The 27861-nt window shown below is 45.9% G+C and overlaps 3 protein-coding genes across 14 annotated transcripts in view; 2 read left to right on the top strand and 1 right to left on the bottom strand.

The window, feature by feature from the left end:
- LOC131106078 (leucine-rich repeat neuronal protein 1-like) lies at positions 1–13220 on the top strand. The gene is made up of 2 exons (XM_058054813.1): positions 1–225; positions 9092–13220. Exon 2 carries the CDS (start codon positions 9325–9327, stop codon positions 11449–11451), a length of 2127 nt encoding a protein of 708 aa, XP_057910796.1. The 5' UTR covers positions 1–225; positions 9092–9324; the 3' UTR covers positions 11452–13220.
- Positions 12021–27861, bottom strand: sumf1 (sulfatase modifying factor 1). 4 transcript variants are annotated; one of them, XM_058054819.1, is made up of 9 exons: positions 27578–27861; positions 25729–25902; positions 25552–25626; positions 22172–22254; positions 21986–22108; positions 21787–21901; positions 14035–14175; positions 13878–13937; positions 12021–13730 (listed from the first exon to the last, which is right to left on the bottom strand). In XM_058054819.1, exons 2-9 carry the CDS (start codon positions 25900–25902, stop codon positions 13629–13631), a joined length of 873 nt encoding a protein of 290 aa, XP_057910802.1. In that variant the 5' UTR covers positions 27578–27861; the 3' UTR covers positions 12021–13628. The 4 variants fall into 4 exon arrangements, with proteins under 4 accessions (XP_057910802.1, XP_057910798.1, XP_057910799.1 ...); XM_058054815.1 differs by lacking the exon at positions 27578–27861 and adding an exon at positions 27093–27482 and having other exon boundaries at positions 12024–13730; XM_058054816.1 differs by lacking the exon at positions 27578–27861 and adding an exon at positions 27093–27473 and having other exon boundaries at positions 12026–13730; positions 14035–14148.
- LOC131106077 (inositol 1,4,5-trisphosphate receptor type 1) overlaps positions 27418–27861 on the top strand; it is a 101206-nt gene continuing 100762 nt past the window's right edge. For 6 of the 9 annotated variants that reach the window (XM_058054811.1, XM_058054808.1, XM_058054807.1 and 3 more), the window contains exon 1: positions 27419–27846. The gene's annotated coding sequence lies outside the window, so the exon portion shown is untranslated. Of the gene's footprint in view, positions 27847–27861 lie in introns of all 9 variants that reach the window. The other 3 variants (XR_009120047.1, XM_058054812.1, XM_058054804.1) reach the window with 1 other exon arrangement.

Below are 27861 nucleotides of genomic sequence, written 5' to 3'. Positions count from 1 at the left end.
TCGGCAGATGGTGAGGTTGCATGCATGCACTGGTTGTCGATGCTGTCGAGGGTGTCAGACGCGGCTCGCAGTGCGGCTCACCGGCATCGCGCGTCGGAACACGTTGGATCTATTGCACTGATTTTTGGTTTACTTGCTGAAATTTTACGTGCATATCATCATCATCACCGTGGAGCTGCGGATGTTGCGTGGGTCAGACGCCGACATTGCTCTTCTGTTCCATAGGTGAGAACAATGTGTGTATTTGTACTCGCAGTCGCTGTTTATATTTTGAATGGTGCGTTGCCACATTGAAGTTAATGGGCCATTTCAGTACTTAAAGCTACGCATTTCGTTGGTATTTTGTGAAGAAATGCATAAAAAATATTTCCCCACTAGAGGTCATGGGGGTCCTACAAATACGTGGAAAGCAAGCAGTTTTTAATAAGCAATAAACAACAAAGCTTATATTTAGGACATTCGAGAGGCTGTACTTTATAGTTACGGAGTGTTCAGAAGGAGCAAAACAACGTCTCTCGGCATCTCAGGGTTCAGTATATGCTTTCGATAGCAAAAAGTCTAACAATCTACAATATGATGTATAAAATATGAAATAATACAATTAATAATATATAAAAAAACATATAATGTTAAAATATTATAATCATCTAAAATGATGAAATATGAAACAAATATAATCAAATATACAGCATTTTTAAGTGCACCTGTGATGAAAGCCAATGGAAGTCAATGCCAATGCCAATGGACAAACTGCAGCATCAGAGTGCAGCCGACTACAGCAACCATTGCCACAATGGCAAACATTAGCATGCCCACCCGAGTGACTGTGGTTTGGCTCCATACTTTGTTTACGATGAACACATAAACAAAGCAGGGAGGAGTAAAAGAGAGCACAGATTTGGGGGGGTACATCGTTAGGGTCAGCTTTGTCAAGTGGTCTGTTGTTTCCTTGGCTGTGTGACACCTTTTCCTCAAAAGCAATCATCTTGCTGGTATACAGTGTTTTTGTTCATATATTATGTCATGTCTACCTGAAACAACAATCAGCAGCTTTGTGATGCTAACTTTGTTGTAGAGCCTGGGTGTCCAAACTTTTCCCACCGAGGGCCACATCATGAAAAATGGAAGGATTTTCATATCCGGGTTAAAATAAATTCAACATACAAAGAAATGAAGAAATTCTGATTTTTGGTGTGTTTTTTGGTCCCTGGGTCGCACTTTGTACACCCATGGTCTAGACAATAAAAGGAGACGCATGTCACCCCAACAGGCCAGGGGGTGGGGGCCTGAAGTAGCGACCCCCAGCCGTCACAATGCCCTGTGTTAGCGTCTAAGGGGAAACAAAGGTTGTCGTGTTTGGGTAGGAGAGTCTCACTGAGATGGTGATTGCCTTTGAGGAAAGTCAACAATTAGAAAATGATGTATGTGTATTATGCACAATAATAATTGTCATTAACAGCCTTTTCATAGACGAGGCGAAAATGTGCGTTCCACTGGGCGATGCACCAACATATGCAAATAGAAACACCCAAGTATATATATATACATATATATACAGTATATATATACTTCAGTGGAATTTTGTTGCCATCATATTTTCCAGCTGTCCTCCCCTACGACCTTCCTGCTTCAGCAGAACTGAGCATGCTCGCTGTGGACATGCATCTCCATCTCCAGCTCGGCTTGTGCACCTCTGCCATCAGCAGCTGCACCAAAGCCCTGTGTGATGTGAAGTGAAACTCTTGCATACTAATAGAGCACCGAGAGGCTGTCTCTCATTGTGGAACCAGCAGAACCACCCGCTATCACGTGTAGCATTTTTACTGCATGCTTTTGTGGTGCTGTGACCGTCTGTATAGCTGCTGGGTATGGCATTATCCGTTCTTCTTTTCTCATTTGGTTATGAAACACACATGCTGGTGGCTTGGCATCGCCATGGAGACGGCATGTCTGTGAGCCTGTGTGTGGCTGCTGATCCAGAAAAGGCTGTTTATATTTTGTGCTCAGCAGAAAGGAGGCTCAGAAGGGGAGGAGAAACGGTACCTGGCGTGAAAAGTGATGCAGTCATGTGAGGCTTCACATAAGTGGCAGCATTGCATCAAAAATGCAACCGCTCTTGGACATTTTGACTGATGTTTTTTTTTTATTTTTATTGTGGCTCTGATAAAAGCTCCTAATTCATTTGTGGTGCCTTGGCATGAACCACAGCAGCCTCATTACGTCCCACAAATGCATGAAGCTGTCTTGCATCTGTGAGGTGAGGATAATAACGGCGATTGTAGTTAGGGATATGGTTGTTACACAGTGTTACCTTGGTTTTTGTTTTTGTTATGTTTGTTATGATATGTGTTAAAACCCAAGCAATTTTTCCCATAGGACACACACCACAGTGGAACCTCAGTTAGTATCATTGATCAATTGCAGAAAGTTCAACTCTAACCAAAGTTGCATTCAATAGTGTTTGTCATTTTCTTTGTCAAAATGCTGGTCTTTGCAAACGTTCTTCGGCTCTGTTTGGGGTTCTTTTGCAGCCATAATCAATAAAAAGTTAGATCTGATTTCCATTTTGCGAGCATGCTAACGTTTTGTAATAAATATACAGTGGAACTGTGGTTCTCATCAGGAGAGAAGCAATATAATCTTGGGAAAAATAAAACTTCAAACACTTATATGTGCTAACATCGCATAAACCTTCAGCATATTAGTATGTGGACTCAAATTATGGAATGGCTTGAACTCAAAGAAAATGCACTAAAATGCACTAAAACAGCACAAGCAGGCAGTATTGACAAAGTAGGGCTATCCTCAAGCACAAGATGCTGTTATATGACAACTGCACTTTGTTCATACAGATTTACAAACCTCAACTTCATTCTTACACATTGTATTGCTTTATCATTTTTGTCATGTTATTTCAGAACGGAAAGGGGAACACGTCGAACAGGACGTGAACAAGTGTTTCACCATTTGATGTGAAACGAAGGGGGGGGGGTGGACTGGAAAAGTTCTGCTTCTTCCTACTCCTTTTGGTCAAGTGGAATTGTCAATTGTAACATGTGATGTCTACTGAAGTAAAAGGTCATCGCCATAACCATTGGTTAGTGGCATTCATCTGGTCCACAAGGTCTGACCCTAACTGAAGCGTACTCTAACTGAAGCGTACTCTTACTGAATACATTTTTCCCATAACAGACGATGTAAATGCAATTAATCCGTTCCAGAAAGCCATGTTTTTATAGTTTCACTTGCATACAAAATTCCAATGCCTATAATGATGAACTGAAACATTTCCGCTAACTTTCGCTTTCATTGAAGTTTCTTGACCACCTGAGTTCGCAATTTTAAGGTTTTTCACCCCAGTAACGCAAAAATGAGCCAAAGAAAGTGCCAGCATTTTGATAAGGAAGGTGAATCGCTATTAGATTGAAGAAATGACAAAACAGGATGGTCATGTTGAAGTCCGATTCATTATCTTGACAGGCCACTTTTGGAGAATCGCCACCTTACAGGATAATAGTTTTGTGTAAACTAAGACTTGCTAGAGTTGGTGTTGTGTGTGTGATCCAAGATGGCTGATTAAAACAAGCAATACTGGAGGTATAGTCCAGCCACATCTTTACGAGTACCACAACACTCAGTGTACCACAGAGTACAACACAACAGCTTGCTATGTGCAGTATTATACGATAACCAAGACCAACATTTTGGCAAAAACTGGGGTGCTGGAAAACCGAGGTTGGACTGTATATGTGAAATGTGTCGTTAGATTAAAACCTCATAAGGACTGGCTGAGCAAAGAGAGTAAATCCCTTCTGCTGCAGCCTTCAAGTCAGTTGGATAATGCCAAGCTGTCAAGGGATTTTGCTGCCTATTGCTGCTGCTTTGTGAGCTGTACGCATGTGTAAGTCCAAAAGTATTCTGTAAAAGTGCGGCGGTATCATTTTCCAAAACGAACTTTGTTGACGGTACTGTCACTGTTACGGTCTTCACTTGGTCTCATCTGTCTGCTGCTTCAGCCTTAGATTTAGTAATGGCTTGTCAAGATACAGACGATGCTCCTGCCCTGTGTTGACGGTGCGAGAATTAATCACGACCCTAATCTCCCTCCGAACAAGAGTTCACAAAAGGTGTTGTTCCGGCAAAGCCATTCTGTACAGCGTTTCACGCTATCAGGCTCTCACTGTCTTGGGGAAACCATCCTCTGGGTTGCTATATCTCCCCCATTGATATTCCTGTCAGGTTATGAGACGGGATGAATATTTGCTCTTGGTCTTCTCAATGCAAGGAATACAAGGAAAGAGGGGTTGTTTCATCAAATCAACAGCAATTTTTATTTTCTTTGCATCCTCTCACACTAATTATGAGACTGTGTGATTAGACTGATGTGTGAGGCATCTGTCTTTACTGATCAAAACCCTTTAAAGAGGGATTAAAGGATTTGATCAGTTCAGACGGGGCTCTGTGTGTGTTGTGGGTACAATATATACTTTAAAGTAGTCTGTGTTCAGCTGTACAGCAGTATCGATTTACCATCCACTGAAAATGAAGCAACACCATTGTTGTCTAAAGCAGGGGTTACAAAACTTGACCAACTCAGGGCCCACTTGAAAATCTAAAAAATGTCAGTGGCCCACCTGTTCAAAAAACAGTACATGGACAAAATGCTGCGTTCTCAGAGCACTTAACTTATTATTATTATTATTATTATAAGACTCTGGATTGAAATGAAAGCAGGGGGATAAAGGAAGCCCAAACTTTTAATCTATTTAATTCTCATACTTTTCATAACGCCATCCATATTACTTAGGCCTATAAATATTTATTTTTAATTGTGCAGTAAATATTTTACAATAAAAATACTTTTAAAATAATATTTGCAAAAATGAATCGTATTTTTAATGACCTCTCATGGCCCACCTGCCATACCACCAAGGCCCACCAGGGGGCCACAGCCCACACTTTGGGAATCACTGGTCTAAAAAGTAGGGGTGCAACAATAAATGTATTGAACCCTTTGATATCGGTTTGATATCGGTTTCACAGCACTGTCAATCCAACAATGCTGCAGAGGTGGGTGCCAGTCAGTGTTTGAGTCAAGTTTGAACTAATGATGTGCATGTCCCTACTCAAGACAAGACAGGTCAAGTCCCAAGTCACAGGCTTGAGATTTTGGAGTCCTTACAAGTCATAAGCACTTTTTAGTGTCTCTCAAATACAAAAAGAGCGCTGACATCCAGGATGTAGCAATTCAGGTCATCAGACTAAAGTCAGAGTCAGTCCCGAGTCATTGCTGCCAAAGTCCAAGTTGAGTTGCAAGTCGTTGACGGTATTGTCAAGTTGAGTCCAAATTCATCAAAACTGTGGCTGGAGTCTGACTCGAATCTAAGTCTTGTGACTTGAGTCCACACCTCTGTTATACTGTCACCCGGATGTCACATGACATTAGTGAGCTGACATTAGAATCCTAATGTCAGCGGGATTCCGCAGGCAGACGCCATGAGAGGCTTGCTCCTGTTGTGGCTGGCAGCAGATGGCATGTCAAGCGATACGCTAAACGGCATTTTTCATCTTTATTAGCCAAATCAGCTGTAATATGCATATGCAGTACATAGAATTTAAGTCCCCATTTGTAGTGGCTAGCCCGTGCAAAACTGAAAAAAAAAAGTTTCATTGTGCTATGCACTCTCCATATTTTCTGACTTTTGCTTACTTCTTGTGGGGTAATGGCCAGGAGTCCCGATTGTCACAAATGCATCATGCCAATTATGAAGCGGGCCATCAGTGAAATAGACCTTCCCAGCAGTGCTTCCTTGGATCAGCAAGGTCAACACACACATACAGAGAGAGAGAGAGAGAGAAAGAGAGAGACAGGTAGGACAAGATGCAGGCCCCCACAGCGTCGCCAGGCTGCCAGAGACCCGGTGCCAGATGTCTGAGTTTCATGGCCTCAGCATGACAACAAAACCACCATGGCTTTCTCCTTGAACTTCATACTGGAACGGCACAAACATAAGTAGCGTGGCCAACACACTTACTGTGTCAATGTCTTTAGTCTTTACATTCAGCCCAATTTACGGACAGAAACTGTTTGATTGAGGAAATACACTTCATTGAGTCATTGCAGAAAGAGGTTAGATCAGGGGCCTCAAACTCAATTTACCTGGGGGCCACTGGAGCTAGGGTCTGGGTGAGGCTGGGCCGCATCAGGTTTTAAAAAAAAAACAAAAACGCATTTATTAAAAACAGCAAAAAAAATAAAAATAAAGTCTTCAATGATTTTGCTTCTGCTATCCACCCCACTCAGTGCTTTGGTTCCTTGGTTCCGGTTTTCCACAAGAAAGGCTCTGATAAAACATGCCACCGTTGTCAAATATCTTCTTTTTTTTTTTTTACACAAAATAAGATGAAAAATAAACAAATCAAGAATAAAGTAAATAAATCAATCAATAAGTAATAAATAAATAAAATAGGTATAAAACAGCAAATAAGAAAAACGTAAGAAACCACATATAGTTGGTGGGTAGAGAATTTTTTTTCCAGATTCAAATTACCAGTATTAACAGCTATTTAACATGAACATTAATGAAACTTCATTATTTTACCCAATTAGCAAGTTAGCATCGTACTCCATAGTTCCATCTGGGAGCAGCGTCGTAACTTCAACCACATGTTTGATGAGCTGCTTTATCTTGTGACTTGTATTGACACTTTTATTCCAAATCATTTCCTGCATTTATTCATATATATTTGTAGCCAGCATGATAAGCCTGTAGCTTCACTGCTAATCCAATGTTATAGTTGTTGTTGGACCAGACAGCGCATTGACAGCATTGCCTTATTTATTGATTTGGACACAAGAAACACCGCTATACTCACCAGAGACAGGTGGACAGGCACTTAGCGGCTGAAATAAAGCGCCTGGAGTTGGTTTCCTGCCTGGAAATCCTGGCGCTAACCCGAGCTAGCAGGCCCTCAAACTGAGCCTGAAGTACCGCTGGAAGCCGCATGGACCAGACAGAGCTCCAGTAAGAAGCGTTGGAACCAGCCGAGCTCTGTGCGCCTTCAGAGGGTATCATGTATCCACAAATGACAGTGGAGCTTCGGACTTTCAGAGCAGTACAGCGCAGTGACGGTGGTGATCTCCGTCGTGGATGATCAGAGAAAAAGCAAAACAGGCGGGCTCGCTTGCGTATGAATGTGGCAAAATCACGTCAATTGTGCCCGGTGTGCACATTTGTGCGCATTTCTGGGTACATGATACCATACAGCATCCATATCAAACTTGTGCGGGCCGCACTAACATTAAACTTTCATATCAAGGCGGGGGCCTCAAACTAGCGTCCTGCAGGCTGCATTTGGCCCATGAGCCACGAGTTTGAGACCTCTGGATTAGATGATACCAAGCATGCATTCTGTCCTTAAGAGTACAAACATAAACCTGCTTACACCAAACAACCTCAGACAATCTACTGTACACCTGCTCTGCGTCGGATAATAAGCTGTGGACATAATGGAGCTTTTAACAGCTTAAGTTATTTCCCTCTGGAGCTGAGAGGCTGAAGCAGCGTGGACGTCGGCGCTTCTTCACCAGGTGGACACAGAGAGACAAATCAGTCTTCTGCTGTCAATGAGTCATGTTTGTTCATAAATTCAATGTATTGGCTTGAGAGGCGTACACACCTGTACAATGCTTTATTACTCTTTTTAAATCTTAAAACCCGGCTGCACGGCGCTCAAGTGGTTAGCCCGCAGGCCTCACAACTAGAAGACCCGAGTTTAATTCCATCCTCGCCCATCTCTGTGTGGAGTTTGCATGTTCTCCCCGTGCATGCGTGGGTTTTCTCCGGGATTTCCGGTTTCCTCCCCCATTCCAAAAACATGCAAGGTTAATTGGCCACTCCAAATTGTCCATATATTTTATATTCCTCATTAGAGTCTGCAGATGTACCAAAGGGTTTGGCTGGTGAGTAAATGACTCATTTTCCACTTTTAATCCATTTCTCCTCACATGTCCTTGCTGTGCCAGGAAGCCAGGATTACGAAGTTGTGCCTACAGCGCAACACCCACACTCAGAAAAAGCTGACACTGCAATATTTCTATGACTTTTTCTCATGACCCTGCATCATAAACAGCAAGTGATTAGCAGTAAAGAGCACACACACACACACACACACACTGTTTAGTAAGCCTTTGTGTAATGGGCTCTTGGCCAGAGCTGACTGTGCCTACCACACACACACACACACACATACAAATTCTAGTGACACTGATACTCTGCTGGTATTCACATACGCCTGTAAGGGGCGGCACTACAAATGAAGATGCCTCATCCGTGATGTTAGTATGGTTCATTGATGAGGGTATGTAAAAGAGATACTGAATATGCTGATGAAGGGCTATTTGGCATGAGGTCCGGAAACAGAGGGACTATAGATGCAACTGCCAAACGTTGTTATCTAATCCATTACCGGGATTTTAATTTGTGGCAACAGTGGCCAAGGGGACTACGAATGTGGCCTTTAACCAAACAGCTCAAGACTTGATTCATCTGACGAACATAGGCACTCATTGCAGTGCTCTTGAGCAAGGTACTAGTGCTGGAAAGCTGACCACTGCTCCAGCGTATCACCAAGATTGTGCATTTGCGTTGTCACTACAGTGGTAGCACAGTTTTCCTTGTTAATTGATTCCAAAAGGCACTCAATCATTTGCAGATTGAAGCCAGTCTTCCCACAGGGAAGGATAAACGAACATTTAACATCACATTTACTTGAATTGAAAACTCTTGCTGGCGATAGACATCGAGGAGCGTGAAGAGAGGAGGTGAGAGGGTGCCATCTTCGTACTTTGCACCACAGAGTATTGCTTAGCACTCAATAAAAAAATGAATGGACAGTGAATCCCCAGCGAATAGGGTGCTTTGTTTGTGGACTCGATTCCATGTGTTTACACACCACAGGGAAATTGGACTGGTTTATTACGACTAATAGTGTACAAAAACCACGGCTTGAAAACTGAACCATACAGAAACAGGGGTATTTGAAAACCGAGCTTTGACTGTACCTTGACCGTCTTTTCTGTCTTCTTTAGGTGATCACCTTGTGAAGAGCACAACAAAACATCAGCGAAGTCCAGAACAGATGCTCCTTGGGAATTGGTTCTGCAGATATTTTATTCTAGATGAAAAAAGGTCATTTGTGAGGATTCTCTAGAGAAGCTACCCAACCCCAGAGCAGACCAATGCTCATGAACATTTCCTTCAAGTCTTTACTTCGAAGACTGGCTCTCATTTAACAATTGTTAGAGCACGGGGAGCAGACAACATGGTGCCTCCACTACTCTGGCTGTGTATGGCCATGCTTGTGGCTTCTCAGTCGCCTGTACATGTCAAGTGTCCTCATTTGTGTGTGTGTGAAATCCGTCCTTGGTTCACTCCCCAGTCAACCTACAAGGAAGCAAAAACAGTGGACTGCAATGACCTGAGGCTGACACGCATCCCTATCAACCTATCCACGGATACGCAAGTGTTACTGCTCCAGAGTAATGCCATCTCTCACACCCAGGGGGAGCTAGACGCCCTACTGAACTTGACAGAGTTGGACTTGTCGCAGAACAACTTCAGCTCTGTGGAAGCTGTAGGCCTCACAAGCATGAATCATCTTACCACCCTGCATTTGGAGGAGAACCAGATCAGCCAGCTGCCCGACAACTGTCTAGGAAATCTCTCTAACTTGCAGGAGCTCTATATAAACCATAACCTTATAGTTTCCATCTCCGCTCGGGCATTTGCAGGTCTACACAACCTGTTGCGTCTTCACCTAAACTCCAATAAGCTCCACGTCATAGACAGTCACTGGTTTGAAGAAACACCTAACCTTGAGATCCTTATGATTGGGGAGAACCCAGTCATTGGCCTTTTAGACATGAACTTCAAGCCCCTAGGAAGTTTGAGGAGCTTGGTTCTCGCTGGCATGGATCTGGCTGATGTTCCTCCAGATGCATTTGTTGGCTTAGATAATCTGGAGAGTATCTCATTCTATGACAACAAACTGGTCAGAATCCCCCAACTGTCCCTTCAGAAAGTCCCCAACTTGAAATTTTTGGATTTAAACAAAAACCCAGTTCGGAAAATCCAGGAAGGAGATTTCCGAAACATGCTTCATCTAAAAGAGTTGGGTATTAACAACATGATGGATTTAGTGTCAATTGATCGCTATGCCATGGACAACCTACCAGAACTGACCAAGCTGGAGGCCACAAACAACCCCAAATTGTCTTATATCCACCGGCTGGCCTTCAGGGACATGCCCTCCCTTGAGAGCCTGATGCTCAACAACAATGCCCTCACTGCTCTGTACCAGCACTCTGTGGAGGCCTTGCCAAACCTAAGGGAGATCAGTCTGCACAGCAACCCTCTGCGCTGTGACTGTGTCATCCTGTGGATGAGTTCCAACAGGACCTCAGTACGTTTCATGGAGCCCCTGGCAATGGTTTGCACTTCCCCGCCAGAACTCAGGGGCCAGCGTGTTCGAGAGCTAAGGCTGCTAGAGTCCCCTGAGCAGTGCATCCCACTGATATGCCATGACACCTTCCCTGGCCACCTCGACCTCAATCTTGGCATGAGTGTCAGCCTGGACTGCAGAGCCATGGCTGAGCCAGAGCCAGAGATATACTGGGTGACCCCTCTGGGAAGCAAAATTGAGAAGGACACTGTGTCAGAACACTACCACCTTAGCAGTGAGGGGACTTTGTGGTTGTCCCATGTACAGGTGGAGGATTCTGGACATTATACCTGTGTGGCCCAAAACACAGAAGGAGCTGACACACGGGTTGCCTCAATTCGAGTGAACGGCACCCTGCTGGACAGTGCGCACGTGATGAGGATCTACGTCAAGCAGACAGAGTCGCACTCCATCCTTGTCTCTTGGAAAGTCAATTCCAACGTCATGTCCTCCAACATAAAATGGGCCTCAGCCACCATGAAGATTGACAACCCGCACATCACTTACACGGCTCGTGTACCTGTCGATGTTCATGAATACAACCTGACTCATCTTCAGCCTGCCACTGAGTATGAGGTGTGTCTGACGGTGTCCAATGTCCACCTGCAGACGCACAAGTCTTGCGTAAACGTCACAACCCGTAGTGCAACCTTTGCCCTGAACCTGTCCGAGCAGCACCCGAGCGCTGCAGTCCTTGCTGTCATGGCAACCGCGCTTGCTTTCATCAGTTTGGCTACCGTGGGCGTCTATACAGCTCGTAGATGGAAGAGAAAGAACTATCACCACTCCTTGAAGAAGTACATGCTTAAGACCTCCTCTATCCCACTCAATGAGCTTTACCCGCCGCTCATCAACCTGTGGGAGGCTGATGGGGAGAAGGACAAAGATGGCAGCACAGAGGGAAAACCCTCCCCTGTGGATACCACGCGTAGCTACTACATGTGGTGAGGATGGAATGAGGAGACACAGCCGCCTCAGCACAAGACAAGAAACTTTTGCCATTTTTGGTGCAAAAGTCAAAGTTGTATTGTCGGCTTTGCTGATAAGTAGCAGAGTGAACAAAGACAGGATTTTGTTTAATTAGTATAGCGTATCGCATTTGTTTGATTCAGCAGCTGTATATAGCGTCCATGTTGCTTTAGTTGCTATGCCATGTCTGTGGTGCATTTCTAACTCACTTTTACTCGGGTTAATAACACGACAGCAGGGGCAGCATTGGTAAAGATGATTCTTTCTTTCTGTTTTGTAAAACAGTGTGCACTGATAGGTCGAGGAGTTTGTATGAACTCCGACAAATACAAGCTGACAGATCGTTTAAGACTTGCTCCACTGTCTACTGAATGTTGGCAACTGTGCAGTAATGTTGTATCAACTATACCTTTACAATTTGTCATTTAAATACAATAGCAATTTAGTTTGTAGATAATGTGACGTTACATGCTAGAAATACAATTGTTGGCTAGAACATTTTATTTTTCAAACAATGAAACATTAGAATGTTTTTGCCCACATCCTCATAAATGACATAAATGAGGATGTACTTTTTTGTTAGGAATTTTGCTGATTGGTTAGATTATTTTCACATGTAATATGTTATATTGACAATGTCAAAATAAATACTTTTTTGATTCTTTTGCAGACTTCTTTGTTTTTTTACTGTTTCATTTTAGACATGCTGCACAGATTCAATTGATAGCTGTCAGAGCCACCCCTTCATAAGCCATGGAGGCTTACTAGGGGCTGTGCATTGCACCCGTGAGGCATAGAGCGAATAATGGCAGAATTCACCCACTTTTCAATAAATAAAAAAAGAACAAAACAACTATTTGTTGTGGTACACTGTAATGTTACAGCTGCTGCCTTCTAAGTCAGAGGGTTCGGGTTCAATACCAGCCTTGAACAATTATTGAACAATTTGTTGTCAATCCCTTGTGGTGTAATGGTACAACTGCTTCCTTTTTAGGGCAGAGGGCTTGGTTGAACAATTTGCTGTGGTACATTGTAATGGTACAGCTGCTGCCTTTTCAGGCAGTGGGTTCATTTTCAATCCAGCCCTGAATGGTAAATGGTCTTTCACTTGTATAACGCTTTTCTACCGCCAGGGCCCTCAAAGTGCTTTGACACTTGACGACGCAGCATCAGGAGCAGCTCTTGCCCAAGGATACCTTCATCATCCCATCATCATGGGAAGACGGAGGATCAAACACACAACCTGCAGTTTAGGAGACGACCACTCTACCATCTGAGCCATACCATCTCCCTGAATAATTTGTTGTCAGTCCCTCACAATATAATGGTGCAGCTACTAGGGCAGAGGACTGTTCAATCCCAACTCTGGACACTTTTTGAAAAGTGTTGTTACAGCTGCTTAAGGCAGAAGGCTGAAGTTCAGTCCCAGCCCTGGAAACATTTTTTGAAAAAAAAAAACAAATCTGGTGCAAAAGAATTTACTTTGCATCAAAATAATGTATTTCCCATATATTCATATGACTTATTAATAAATGTATGAAATGTATCCTACTAAATTCATGTTTAAGTCAAATAGTACAATAGCTTGTAATAGATCAGTTAGGTCCAGAAATGCTGGTGACACTCTTGTTTGTGATACAGTCATTTTGTGATGAGCGGGTGGGACTTGCTTAGGGCTCAGTTTGGCCAAGGGCAGCCCTTCTTATAGTTGTCTATATAGTTGCTGCACAATGACTGTTAGTAATAAAAATACAGCTTATAAACACAACATTGCTCACAGATTTGTCAGCGACCAGAACATTTACCTCAACCCCTTCAAAAACAATGTGGACAAGCCATTTTCCCCTCATTTATACAACAAAATGATTCATTAACTCCTGCAGACATCATGTTCCTGCAGACTGTGCTGAGAGACAAATGTGATAAAAAACGGTTTTCATTAATTTCTTATAAAAATAAGAAAAATGTAGATGATGCCATTTAAAAGCCCAGTGACTCTCTGCAGTTAAGCGACACATACCTTTACAGACGCAGGTGGTTGATGTACCATATTAAAAATAATACATTCTCAAATAAAGACCGAATGGATGTACCATGATTGTAAGGAGGGCGTCAAGAAGACCCTGATTCAAAGTCAATCTGTGCTCAAGTGTAAGTCAATGTGGCTCTGGAGAGACGCAACGGAAACCAAGATTGGAGGCAGAGCTGTCCGGCGTGTTCTGGCTCCGTGCGGCACAGCGGTATCGGTAACAGTATGACTGTGAATGGGATAGAAATGTGATGTACATAAATAAAATTTATCTCAGCACATATTCCAGAATTGAATTTCAAGAAATACCTCAATATCCACAAAAAAACCCCTGTAAGCTTTTTTAAATATCATACACTTTTGCATAAAACTTTACCTTATGACACATGTATGATCCTCCCTTCTTCACTTTGTCACTGCCTGATGAAGGACCGGTCTAAAAAAAAAAATTAAAATAATGTGTCGACATTAGAATAACATAAAAAACAAAATTAAAACGGTTCTGGGAGATGGTGACGTGGTGTGATCCTTACTGGATTACTTTGTTTTTCTGTGGAGTGATGCACTGTCCACCAGTCTGACGTCCATTCCCACGCATTGCCCACCATGTCAAACACACCGAAAGCATTGGCAGGAAATGACATCACCTGCAGGGAGCCAGACATTCCGATCACCTACTTGGGATGAATAAAAGATTGTAACTTGCTTGGTAAAAATGGGGCGGAAACGACAGAGACAAAAGAGAAAGAGAAGAAAATATTTGTTTGAATTCATGAATAACCGTTTTCAATTATGGACATATGTCTACAGCAAGAAACGTCTGAAAATATAATGTCACATTTCTTTTAAAATCTATTAATATAGGACATATTTTTCAACATTCCTCCATCAAAAAATATTTCAAACTTGGGAGCTTAGGGATGACTTTGGCTGATCAAAGTGCGGCTCGGGGGCCATTTTGAGCTGTTTTTACATTTGTTGCCTTCTAAAATAATAAATGAAGTATCAATAAAAATATAGAGTAATGAGATATACTCGCTTGTTTATTACAGTTAATTGGTTCTAGACCTGACCGTGATAAATTAATTTAGGTGAAGTCTGACACCTTATATATAAATGGAATATCTTTGGAGTAAGAACACACATTACATGTTTACAACCTTCTGAATATGGCTTCTAACATTATTAGAGACCGCTAGACATTAAACAGCACCCCCACAGTGACCTTTACACTCCTATTACCCAATAATTTATGGTATGTAGACATAATAAGTAAGGGTGTCGCGATGCATTCAGTTCACGAGATGAGACGATGCACAAGAGACATTGTTTTTCTGAGCAGAAAATCTTGTCACGTTTTAATCTTGCAAGCTCTTGTGACAAAAGTTCTTGTGACACCCCTGATAAGAGAAAGTAAGACATATAAGATATACTGTATGTAAGACATCTATGTGTTGCTATAAATGTATTCCGGTGCTTGGGGAACTGAATATGAGGAGGACAGATTAGATTAGATTAGATTCAACTGTTATTGCTCATGTCACTGGTACAGGGCAACAATCAGAAGTGCAAATTTATAAATACCATATAAGTAAATGAAAGAAAGAATGAAAGTAAATGAAGAAATAAAATAGAGCTGTAAAAGGACAGATATATGTACAAACTAAACAGGCTATGACTATGATATAGTGTGGATATATACAGGGATATAAATATAAATATATATGAATGTGACAAGATATAATAGTAATATGTACAGTAGTGCAATAAGTAGTGCAATGAAGTGACTGTGCTCTTCGCGACTGTATTAGCCTAGCTGCTAGTGTATTTATATTAGCAGTATGTTTTGCAGACAGGAATATAAACAAACATTGATTGCACTGTTGAAAGTGTCACTTTGACTTTGTTGTTGCTGTGTGCTGTATTTTTTACAGCTGTAATTATTGTTTAATTGTTTTACTCCACCACTGAACCACTGATATTGTATATGCACAGCCAATGTGAAAGTGTGAGGAAAGTTGTTGCTGTTTTAAGATGGCAAAAAGAATGATCAAGAAGTAGTGCATAGTAAAAAAGACAAACAGCACTGCCAATTGCCTAGAAGGAATAAAGCCAATTCCTGTTTGTAGGACCAAACTGAATTCCACTTTTTCCCTTTACTTATTTGCATCATGTTGAATTGCATCATATCGCAAGAAATTGCACCATATCAGATTGCAATGGATGTAAACTAAATGATTATCGCATCGCATCAGGAAGAGGGTGAATCGTATTGCATCGTATCGCCAGAAAATTCCATGTATCGTTAAAGTGTAGTATCGCTGGCATTCCATCGATTTGTATCGAATCATCCTCTGTGCTGAGATTCACACCCCTCGTTTGTGCAGCTTGGGCTCTGGGTGGGGAGGTGCGGTGCTGGGGTGGGGCATTACCTGCTTCCCTCCCTTCGGCAGGGGGATGGCTGGGTTGTGGTGGATGTGGGGCGGGCGGGTGGGGGGGGCTGGCTGTGGGTGCGTGGGTAGCGGGGCGGATAGCGGTGGGGGTGGTGCTCTGCGCGGCGCGGGCCGGGATTAGCGGGGGGCTTGCTTGGGGGGCAGGGTGGTGGGCTCTGGGTCGTGGGGGGGCCTTGACCAAGGGTTGGGGGGTGGGGCTGGCCGGTGGCTCACGGGCGGCCCCTGCTATTTGCCCGTGTCTGGTTGGCCCCTTCTGTCTCCGGTCTGGTGGCGCTCTTCCCGCCTCCGGGGTGTCCTACTCGGCGGGTCCGTGGGTGGATGGGAGATGTGGTGGAGACGGGTCGGCGCTGTGGTGGAGGGTGGGACTGGGGGGGGCATTCACTTTTTGCGGCTGTTGGGGTGTCGTCTACCTGGTGGGCTCTGCTGCCTGGTGTGTGTGTCTCTGTCCTGCCCTGGCACTCTTGGCTCACGTGCCCGGGGGGCGGGGTTGGGCTCTTCCCCATGCGGGTCCCGGTTCTCCTGCGGTCTCTGTGGTGTCACTCCCTGGGCTGCCATGGTGACGGATGTGTTGCCGGGGCGCGGTCCCTGCTGTTCTGGTGGTTGTAGGAGCTGCCTCGGGGCGTGTGGTTTGTCCGCGGCTCCTGGTGGTCCGGGGGTGGCGTAGCTGGCACAATCTCTGGTGGGGCCCTCCGGGGGGGAGCTGGCAGGCCGGACTGGCCGCCACGATGGGCTGGGTGGGGCTCGTGGTTGGTCCTGTGGCCCAGGGCTTGCTCCGGGCGGCTGGCTTGCCCGGCTCGGTTGGCCGGTAGTGCGGGGTGGGCGTGTGTGGGGCCCCGATCCTCCCTGCTGCACTGCACCACCTCACATACATGTAGGACTTTGGGGGGTGGCCTGCAACTGGTTTTGCCGGGGGCGAAGGGTTTCCTTGCGGATGCCCTTTTGTCCTCGGCATTCCTCTGGCTTGGTCACCCTTCAATTTTAACCGCACCTTAGACACTCAGTTCTGGGGGGGATCTGGGCAGGCATGGGACCCACCATTGCTCAGCTTCCCTCCACACACACACATACACATACACATACACCACACACATAGGTCAGCCCTATGGGGCAGGCCTATTTTTAATTGCACAATCTACACAATACCATCTTCACACACACAGGTGTAGCGGGCTGGACCGGAGTGCCTACTACCTGCCCCCGCGGTTGGCCGCTGGCTGCTGGGGCTTGGCGGCTCGCTCGGGGTGCCCTGGGCTGCAGGATATTTTGGTCTGGTCTGCCTGGCCTTCCTGGGGGTCCCGCTGGAACCAGCTGATGCCGGGGCTTGCCCTGGTGTCATGGTTGGCGCTACCTCCCTGGGTCTGTCCTGGGTCGCGGGCGCCAACGTGCCCTTGGGGGGGCGTTCACCGACCTCCAGGCGGTGGGGTCCGCGCTGCTGGGGGCCGGAAGTCTACGGTGGTGGCTTGGGGTTGTTGCGCCGTGGTGGCTGCTGCGGGGACCGGGCTGTGTGTTGGGAGGGGGCCTGATCCTGCTCATGGGGACGGGGGCCTGGGTGGCGTGTGGGGATGGGGAGCATGCTCCTCGGGGTGGGGCCTGCTGGGGGGGGCGGTGCTCTTCCGGGCGTTTGGGTGTCTGCTGCCACTGGTCCTATGCTCTGCCGCATCGCTGTCCCAGTCTTTGCCCTTCCCCAGTCTTGCCTTAGGGCTCGCCGGGGATGGTTCTCCGGTACGTGGGTGGAGCGCTGCTGGTTCTGGGGGCGGGGGTGGATGGCCCTCCCGGTGGATGGTGGGGTCCGTCGGTGGCCTTGCGCTGGTCTTAACTCCCCGGCTCTGGTGCTTGGCCTCCCCGTGACTTGGAGCTATGGCTCTCCCTCACGGGGGTGAGCTGCCCGGCGGGTGTCGGCCGGCGCAGTGGAGCGCCTCACCACTCGCCCCCTCCGCTTGCTCATGTGCGGGCCTCCTCCCCTCACCCGCTCCTTTGTCTGCCACACTGCCGTAGCCCTGATGCCGTGGTCGAGGGGAGTCTGGGGGTGCTATGCCTTGGCGGTCCGCACCTCCCTGGGCTCGAGGCCTGGTTGTGGGTCTGGGACCCCTGGGTCCCCCGCCCTGTGATGCCCCGGACGCCCCACCCGGGGACGTCCACAGCATGTGCTTGCATGTGTGTGTATTGAGTGGATGGGGTGTGCATGTGTTTGAGTTTATTTTATGTATTTATTGTTTTAAATATTTAGATAAATAATGATTAGTTTTATTAAAATTATATAATTATATATACGTATATATACAGTGAAGAAAATAAGTATTTGAACACCCTGCTATTTTGCTATTTCTCCCACTTAGAAATCATGGAGGGGTCTGAAATTTTCATCGTAGGTGCATGTCCACTGTGAGAGAGATAAACTAAAAAGAAAAATCCAGAAATCACAATGCATGATGAACAATTTATTTGTGTGATACAGCTGCTAATAAGTATTTGAACACCTGAGAAAATGAATGTTAATATTTGGTACAGTAGCCTTTGTTTGCTATTACAGAGGTCAAACGTTTCCTGTAGTTTTTCACCAGGTTTGCACACACTGCAGGAGGGATCTTGGCCCACTCCTCCACACAGATCTTCTCTAGATCAGTCAGGTTTCTGGGCTGTCGCTGAGAAACACGGAGTTTGAGCTCCCTCCAAAGATTTTCGATTGGGTTCAGGTCTGGAGACTGGCTGGGCCATGCTAGAACCTTGATATGCTTCTTACGGAGCCACTCCTTGGTTTTCCTGGCTGTGTGCTTCGGGTCGTTGTCGTGTTGGAAGACCCAGCCACGACCCATCTTCAATGCTCTGACAGAGGGAAGGAGGTTGTTCCCCAAAATCTCACAATACACGGCCCCAGTCATCCTCTCTTTAATGCAGTGCACTCGTCCTGTCCCATGTGCAGAAAAACACCCCCAAAGCATGATGCTACCACCCCCATGCTTCACAGTAGGGATGGTGTTCTTCGGATTGTACTCTTCATTCTTCTTCCTCCAAACACGCTTATTGGAATTATGACCAAAAAGTTCTATTTTGGTCTCATCTGACCATAAAACTTTCTCCCATGACTCCTCTGTATCATCCAAATGGTCATATGCAAACTTAAGACGGGCCTTGACATGTGCTGGTTTAAGCAGGGGAACCTTTCGTGCCATGCATGATTTCACATCATGACGTTTTAGTGTATTACCTACAGTAACCATGGAAACGGTGGTCCCAGCTCTTTTCAGTTCATTGACCAAGTCCTGTCGTGTAGTTCTGGGCTGATTCCTCACCTTTCTTAGAATCATTGAGACCCCACGAGGTGATATCTTGCATGGGGCTCCACTCCGATTGAGATTGACCGTCATGTTTAGCTTCTTCCATTTTCTAATAATAGCTCCAACAGTGGACCTTTTTTCACCAAGCTGCTTGGTAATTGCTCCGTAGCCCTTTCCAGCCTTGTGGAGGTGTACAATTTTGTCTCTGGTGTCTTTGGACAGCTCTTTGGTCTTCGCCATGTTACAAGTTAAAGTCTTACTGATTGTATGGGGTGGACAGGTGTCTTTATGCAGCTAACGACCTCAAACAGGTGCATCTGATTCAGGATGATACATGGAGTGCAGGTGGACTTCTAATGGGCAGACTAACAGGTCTTTCAGGGTCAGAATTCTAGATGATACACAGGTGTTCAAATACTTATTAGCAGCTGTATCACACAAATAAATTGTTAAAAAATCATGCATTGTGATTTCTGGATTTTTCTTTTTAGTTTATCTCTCTCACAGTGGACATGCACCTACGATGAAAATTTCAGACCCCTCCATGATTTCTAAGTGGGAGAAATAGCAAAATAGCAGGGTGTTCAAATACTTATTTTCTTCACTGTATATATATGTGTGTGTGGGTGTGTATGTGGGTATATGGCCATATGGATATACGGGGGTGGGGCTCTGCGGGGGTCTGGCGTAGGGCGTTCCATCTCTACCGCCCGGTCCTCCATGGGGCAGTGTGCCCGGGCCTCTTCTGTCCTGGCCGGGGCGGTCCTATGTCGGTGGTCAGGCCTGGGGTTACCTGGGGCGGACCTGGTTCTGCTTCCTGGGGGTGTGTGGGGGGCGGGAGGCGGTGCCTCCGGCCGTGGGCGGGCTCCCTTCCGGCCGGCGGGGGCGCCCCTGTGCCCACGGGTGTGTGGCCTTCGATGCCCTTCTGCCCTAGTGGGGTATAGTCTCCCACTGGTCTCGGGGGTGCGGCTCTCCTCCGGCCTGCTGGCGCCCTGTTGCCGGTTGGGATTGCTCCTCCATGGCCTCTTGCTGGTCTCTTCGGGGAGTTGCTTCGGGGGCGGGTCTTGGGGAGTCGGCCCTGGCCTTGCCCACCCCCACGGGGCCGGAGGATCTCTGGCGGTGGGGGCTTGACCTGGCTGCGTGGGGCGGGGTTGCTGGGTGGTAGAAGGCAGTCTCTCTCCTTTTGTCATTCTCAGTGACAATTACACATTCACACACTCGCATTCACATACACAACACACCTCCATATGGGCACTCACAGCACATGGGTGCTTCTCTATACAATCTACTATCTTATCCCTGATGTTTATATAGTATTTGTATGCTATTATTACAGTAATAATGATGTCAAGCAGTGAGATTTTAATTACTGTAACTGTATGGTTGCAATTGTGTTTACTATCATGGTTCATGTCTTCATCGTTACTATTACTACTGGTAAGTTGGACTGTTTCATTTCACTGATATCATCTCCAGTGTGACCCTTAGCCATCATTGACATTTAACTGTTCTGTTTGTCACTGTTGTTGTTTTGGGAATTCTTGTTGCTGCTGTTTTTGTCTCTCCCTCTACTGCCCCCCCCCCGACCCCACCTTTCTCTTCTCTCTTCTTCTTTTCTGTTCTTCTTCTTGCTCCGGTCCAGTCGCTCCAAATGGCATAACAAAAACATCAAATAACGGCAAATAAAATTTCATGGTACAGGGAAGTTGTAGCCAACACCTTTCCTGACACAGAGCAAATCTGTCTAGCATGTAAGGGCATTTAGATCAACAATACTATCTGCCCCAATGGCTGGACGGGACACAAAAAAAAAAAAAAAAAAAAAAGATTCACACCCCTACAGTCCACCCTTGTATCCTCAGTTTCTTGTTCATTTTAATGCCTGTTATGACTAAAAGTAACTTTGTTTGGACAAATAAAACAGTGACAACAAAATAGCTCACAAGGGTTTAAATTTTTTTTAAATGTTTTGGAAGTACAACGGTATAGCTATTTATGCAAGAACTTAAACGATTTAGTTTTTTAAGAAGAAAACCACGGAAGTTGCTTGATATCAGTTTTTAAATTAAACACTATTTTTTGTGATCATCAGTACATTTGCGCACACTATTTATCCAACCTCTAGTTGTATCAGGCATTGAAATGGATCAATAAAATAATATTTTTTTCATGACTGTATATCGACCTAAGTTGAATTGGTATCAGCATCTTATCATAATGTACAAAATGTATACATTTTTGTGCATGAGGCCCTTGGTGGAAGCAATTTAGACACTGCTGCAGTAGACCAGGAGTTATTTCCTGCAAAGGGTCAGTACAGGACCTTCAGTATATATTGACATCTCAGTCAGGTTTACGGCTCCCCCTACAGAGCATGTGCTACAACTGCAATAATATTCATGAAATCTGTGAAAATCATGAGCTTCCAGTTCATCATCAGCATTTTTAATTTCCTGTGTATTCTAAAGACTAACTCATCCAAGTCAATCATAAATCAGGTTTCTTCCACTGAGTTATCTTAGCGATGTATAATTTCCTGACTCTCACTGTCACTTACCGGTGAGGTCTTGACGTAGCCATCCTCTGCAGAATTATGGTGGGGGAAGTCCCCCTGCCAGATGTTGGCCAAGTGTTGCCCCTTGGGGTTCAGCAGATTTCCCCAGGGGTAAAGTCTGCAAGTAAGGAACGATACAATGGAGACATGCTGCGTACAGAACTGCTGAAAGTGCAGTTTTTACTCGACATGATGATCACACCTGTCCTGTAAGTTGCCCCGGCAGGCATACTCCCATTCTGCCTCTGTGGGAAGCCTCTTGTTGGCCCAAGTACAGTAGGTAACAGCATCCGCCCAAGACACGTGAATAACAGGATGATGCAGTCTAAAAAAAGCGAAGATTTTAGTTTAAACAATGGGCGTGCTTTTTAAAATTATGCGTCCTTGCCTGTCTTTGATATCGCTGTCAGGGCCCTCGGGGTGTCTCCAGTTGGCACCATTCACTGGGAGCCACCAGGGGGCAGCAGCCACCTAAAAATGAAAGTAACTTAATCCGTGCTTCTCAATGCTTACTCAGAAGACAAGAGTTCAATTGCACAAACACTTTTAAGACACCATTGGGTACATTCTAAAGCCTAAAATGTCTTCATGGTATGTCATGACAGCATGATGGTTTCAATTTCTGTTATCTCTGTGTGGAGTTTATATGTTCAACCCCTGCAATGAAATTTTCCATGGCGGCAACACAGACAGAGTGTCCCAACTGTGGGCTGTTACATATTTAAGTGGTCCATAAGAAGGAGTGTTGTCCATCCATCCATCCATTTTCCTCCGCTTATCCGGGTCTGGGTCGCGGGGGCAGCAGTCTTAGAAGGGAAGCCCAGACTTCCCGGTCCCCGGCCACCTCCTCCAGCTCCACCGGGAGGACACCAAGGCGTTCCCAAGCCAGCTGTGAGACATAGTCCCTCCAGCGTGTCCTAGGTCTGCCCCGGGGCCTTTTCCCGGCTGGGCATGCCCGGAACACCTCACCAGGGTGCCCGAGCCACCTCAACTGACTCCTCTCAATGTGAAGGAGAAGCGGCTCTACTCTGAGCCCCTCCCGGATGGCTGAGCTCCTCACCCTATCTCTTAGGGTGAGTCCAGCTACCCTACGGAGGAAACTCATTTCAGCCGCCTGTATCCGCGATCTCATTCTTTCGGTCATGACCCAAAGCTCATGACCATAGGTGAGGGTGGGAACATAGATCGACCGGTAAATTGAGAGCTTTGCCCTCCGGCTCAGCTCTCTTTTCACCACGACGGTCCGGTACAGCGACCACATTACTGCCGAGGCTGCCCCGATCCGTCTGTCGACCTCACGCTCCCACTTTCCCTCACTCGTGAACAAGACCCCGAGATACTTAAACTCCTCCACCTGGGGCAGGACCTCATTCCCAACCCGGAGGGAGCACTCCACCCTTTTCCGACTGAGAACCATGGCCTCTGATTTGGAGGTACTGAGTCTCATCCCAGACGCTTCACACTCAGATGCAAACCGTCCCAGTAAACGCTGAAGGTCGCAGCCCGAAGAAGCCATAAGAACCACATCATCTGCAAATAGCAGAGATGAGATTCTAAGGCCCTCGAACCGGACTCCCTCAACACCTTGGCTGCGCCTAGAAATTCTGTCCATGAAAATTGTGAACAGAATCGGTGACAAAGGGCAGCCTTGGCGGAGGCCAACGTTTACCGGAAACAGGCTCGACTTACTACTGGCAATGCGAACCAGACTCCTGCCCCGTTTGTACAAGGACCGGATAGCACGTAGTAACGCGCCACCAATCCCGTACTCCCGGAGCACCCCCCAAAGGACGCCACGAGGGACACGGTCGAATGCCTTTTCCAGGTCCACAAAGCACATGTAGACTGGTTGGGAAAACTCCCATGCACCCTCAAGCACCCTCGTGAGGGTGTAGAGCTGGTCCAGTGTTCCACGACCAGGACGAAAACTGCATTGGACCTCCTGTATCAGAGGTTCAGCCAACGGTCGTACCCTTCTCTCCAGCACCCTGGAATAGACTTTCCCAGGGAGGCTGAGGAGTGTGATCCCCCTGTAGTTGGACCACCACCCCGGTCTGCCAATCCAAAGGTACTGTTCCCGACTTCCATGCAATGTTGAAGAGACGTGTCAGCCTAGACAGACCCTCAACATCCAGAGCCTTGAGGAATTCTGGGCGGAACTCATCCACCCCCGGAGCTTTGCCACTGAGGAGCGTCTTAACGACCCCAGATACCTCAGCCACAGTGATGGCACTGTCCACGTATGTGTCCTCAGACTCTGCTTCCTCTATGGAAGGTATGTCAGTGGGATTGAGAAGGGCCTCAAAGTATTCCTTCCACCGTCCGACTACATCCCCAGTCGAGGTCAGCTGGCCCCCGTCTCCACTGTAAACAGTGTGGACTGGGCACTGCTTCCCTTTTCTGAGGCGCTGGATGGTTTGCCAGAACCTCTTCGAGGCCGACCGAAAGTCGTGCTCCATGGCCTCACCGAATTCCTCCCACACCCAAGTTTTTGCCTCGACAACCGCCAAAGCCGCAAACCGTTTGGCCTGTCGGTGCCTGTCAGCTGCTTCCGGAGTCCCACAAGCCATCAAGGCTCGATAGGACTCCTTCTTCAGCTTGACGGCAGCCCTGACCTCTGGTGTCCACCATCGGGTTCGGGGGCCTGCCGCTACTACTGGCATCATCCGCCTTGCGGCCGCAGCTCCAGTCAGCTGCCTCAGCAATGGAGGCACGGAATATGGCCCATTCGGACTCAATATCCCGGTCCTCCCCCGGGATGCAGGTGAAGCTTTGCCGGAGGTGAGAGTTGAAGACTCGACGAACATGAGACTCTGCCAGACGTTCCCAGCACACCCTCACTACTCGTTTGGGTCTACCAGGTCTGTCCAGCATCCTCCCCCGCCATCTAATCCAACTCATCACCAGGTGGTGATCAGTTGACAGCTCAGCCCCTCTCTTCACGCCCCTGTCCAGAACATGCGGACGCAGGTCTGATGATACGACTACAAAGTCGATCATTGACCTGCGGCCTAGGGTGTCCTGGTGCCAAGTGCACTTATGGACATCCCAATGTTCGAACATGGTGTTAGTTATGGACAAACTGTGGTTCGCACAGAAGTGCAATAACATCACACCGCACGGGTTCAGATCAGGGAGGCCGTTCCTCCCAATCACGCCCCTACAGGTCACACTGTCATTGCCCACATGGGCGTTGAAGTCTCCCAGTAGAACGACGGAGTCACCAGCTGGGGTGCTCTCAAGCACCCCTCTGATGGACTCCGATGGAGTGTTGTCCATGGTTGTTAATTTTTTTTTAAATTTATTTATTTTTTGTGTCCTGTCCAGCCACTGGGGCAGACAGTATTGTTCGTCTAAATGCCGTTACATGCTAAACAGATTTGCTCTGTCAGGAAAGGTGTAAGCTACAACTTCCCTGTACAATGGAATTTTATTTGCCATTATTTGATGTTTTTGTTATGCGAATTTGGAGCGGGGGGGGGGGGGGGGGGGCAGTAGAGAGAGAGAGAGAGAGACAAAAACACCACCACCCCCCCACATCTATATATCTATACATAGTATATACACACACACGCATACATACATATGCACACGCACACATACAGACATATAACCATAATAAAACTAAAAATTAATAATTATTTAAAACAATAAATACATAAAAATAGCTCAGACACACACGCACACCCATCCACTCAACATGCACGCACGCAAGCACACACCGTGGACGTCCCTGTTAAATATTTTCTAAAATAAATACATACTTACTGCTTGTGTGATTTGGCTTTTGACAGCCTCACTCAGAATTCCTTCAAAAACAAAGGAATCCCCAAATGTCTCCGCCTAGCAGAATAAAAAGGCAAATGTAGATGACCCCTCAATCAAAAAAAGAAAATCATCAACATTCAACACAAACGAGCATGCATAGGGAATTTTGACAATCACCTCCGTCATGTATCCTGTGGCATTGACAAAGCTCTGGAACTGTTGGTTAGTCACTTCCTGAATGTCCATGTAGAAGGAGTCCACATGGACTGGCCTCTGAGGACCCTCGCCATCCGCAGGGATGCCCGGGTTGTCTGTTCCCATCAGAAAATTTCCACCAGAAATCAGCACCATCTACAGAATATGCAGGAAATAGTCACAATGTAAATCTTATAAAGTTAGTCTCCTGATGCCAAAGTTAGCTTGCGATTCGTTTAAAGGTGGAATTAACTTAAGTGTGACTGTTTGTTGCACTACTATGCTTTTTCCATTTTTCTGACCTATAAATGTTGTTAGGGGTTTGTATTCTCATGTTAAAGTTTCAGATTACAAGGTTTGCACATTTGGGAGTGAGCCCTGAAAGAGGGTAGGGATGGCTGTGAATTCTCGGTGTGAGAGTTTTTTCTAACATCGGCTCTTTGTGATGTCACAATATGTCGGTAGTGAGCACAAGCTGTAGGCGAGGGCTTGCCTGGAGGCGGGGTGTGGATGGAATAAATTGAAACAGAGCGTTTTGGAAATGTGTGTGTGCAGCTGCTCTATTGGAGTCCACAACTCAACACAAAGGGCCAAAAATGATCAGAATAGGTCCCCTGTATGTCCACTGATTTTTAGTGACACTTCTTTATGTGAAAACATTTTAGGTAATATTTTATTTTATTTGTGAAAACACAATAAATGCACATTTTTGGTTTTTTTCAGCATCTAGACCACATTAGACCGCGTCTACACCACTGTTCCTAGACTTCTCAAATCTGTACTGCATTAAAATGTATAGACCTGAATGTTCATAAAAACACAGTTTATAGACTTGTCAAATAAGGACTACATTGTCCTACATACCACGGAAATGCATAAAAGCAGAGCTTGTGATTTGGGCAGCTTGTATTCTATTCGTGAAAATGCAAGAAAGCCAATTTGTTTTCTTTTTTCAGCATGTAGACCACCTAAGACCTGGTCCACTTCGAAAATCCCTGTATCTAGACTTTTCAAATCTGGAACCAGATTACACCACAAAGAAAGCCAGTTTCAGCAGATTACTCATTCGCATTCAGTAAATGCTCGCATTTCATCCCCCATCCTTAAATTGACATGTTCACTGTGAGAATACCACTTATGTTGTTGCTGCAAGCTATTCGGACAATAATGGCTGCGTGTTAACTCATTTTCAGTGACTAGTTGAACTACAAAAAACTACTACAATAAAGTATATGGAAATGTCATGATGTAGTATTGTCTCTCTTTATTTTTCAATACTTTGATGGACTGCTGTAATAACATACACAGAAGGAGCTATTTTGTGTATGACAACCGTGGTTGATTACCTGACTTAGTATATTCTCCTTTCCAAGCGCATCAGACTGCAACTCATTTGCTTCTCTGGAATATTTTACAGCTGGATCCTGGGAGGATTTCTTATTCTCCACAACAGCGTCTCTCTTCAAACTCTGGCAGCCACAGCTCGCTGCGACTTGGGCGGCGGGTGTCTCTGACTGAGCCCCGTATACATACATTTTGTCCAAACATTCCAAATATATAACTAATAAAGCCCATAAGCGAAGCATTGTAGCCCAGGATATGCTCACACTGCTTACACTGTCTTCCTTCAAGTCACGCGATAACTACTCTTCTTCTGCCTGTCCTGCCATTTTTTGTATTGCGCCCCTAGAGGCTTGCGACTTTACTGTAACAAACAAGCTTGAAACAAAACAAATATGGTGTCGCTTGTAAAATCAGGAGTCGGAAGATTGCAATTCCATTAAGTTTCAATAAACTGAACTCGGTTGTGGAGCGATAAGGTAGTAGTCACCTAGTGGACGTTATTTCCCATAGATCAACAGTGCCGCCGCGCGGGAAGAAGTGGCAGCGATCCAGCAGCAGCAGAGGCTGCTCAGAGTAACGCCTGTCCGCCTGCCTGCTCGCCTCCTGGGCGGCCGATCTGTCACAAACACTGGCGTGGTCCACTCCGCTGGATCTCACTATTGGTCGGCCGAAAGAGAGAATGAGAAGGGCGCCGCCGTCATGTTGTTGTAACTGGCATTCGAAGAGCTGAACATCCGAGCGTTTATCGCCACCGAGGTAAAGTTGAGCCGC

This window comes from Doryrhamphus excisus, chromosome 18 (assembly GCF_030265055.1).
Source record: "Doryrhamphus excisus isolate RoL2022-K1 chromosome 18, RoL_Dexc_1.0, whole genome shotgun sequence".
NCBI lineage: Eukaryota > Metazoa > Chordata > Actinopteri > Syngnathiformes > Syngnathidae > Doryrhamphus > Doryrhamphus excisus.
The sequence above is the reverse complement of the archived record's forward strand: the minus strand, read 5'-3'. Positions and strand labels throughout refer to the sequence as shown.

Excerpts from the sequence above, each read along its gene's own strand:
- sumf1 (XM_058054815.1), bottom strand. The coding sequence starts at position 27,332 with ATGCTTCGCTTATGGGCTTTATTAGTTATATATTTGGAATGTTTGGAC. Across the intron at positions 25,903-27,092 it reads AGGAGAATATACTAAGTCAG|ATGGTGCTGATTTCTGGTGG; the intron begins GTAATCAACCAC and ends CATATTCTGTAG. Across the intron at positions 22,109-22,171 it reads GACAGCGATATCAAAGACAG|ACTGCATCATCCTGTTATTC; the intron begins GCAAGGACGCAT and ends CGCTTTTTTTAG.
- LOC131106078 (XM_058054813.1), top strand. The coding sequence starts at position 9,325 with ATGGTGCCTCCACTACTCTGGCTGTGTATGGCCATGCTTGTGGCTTCT.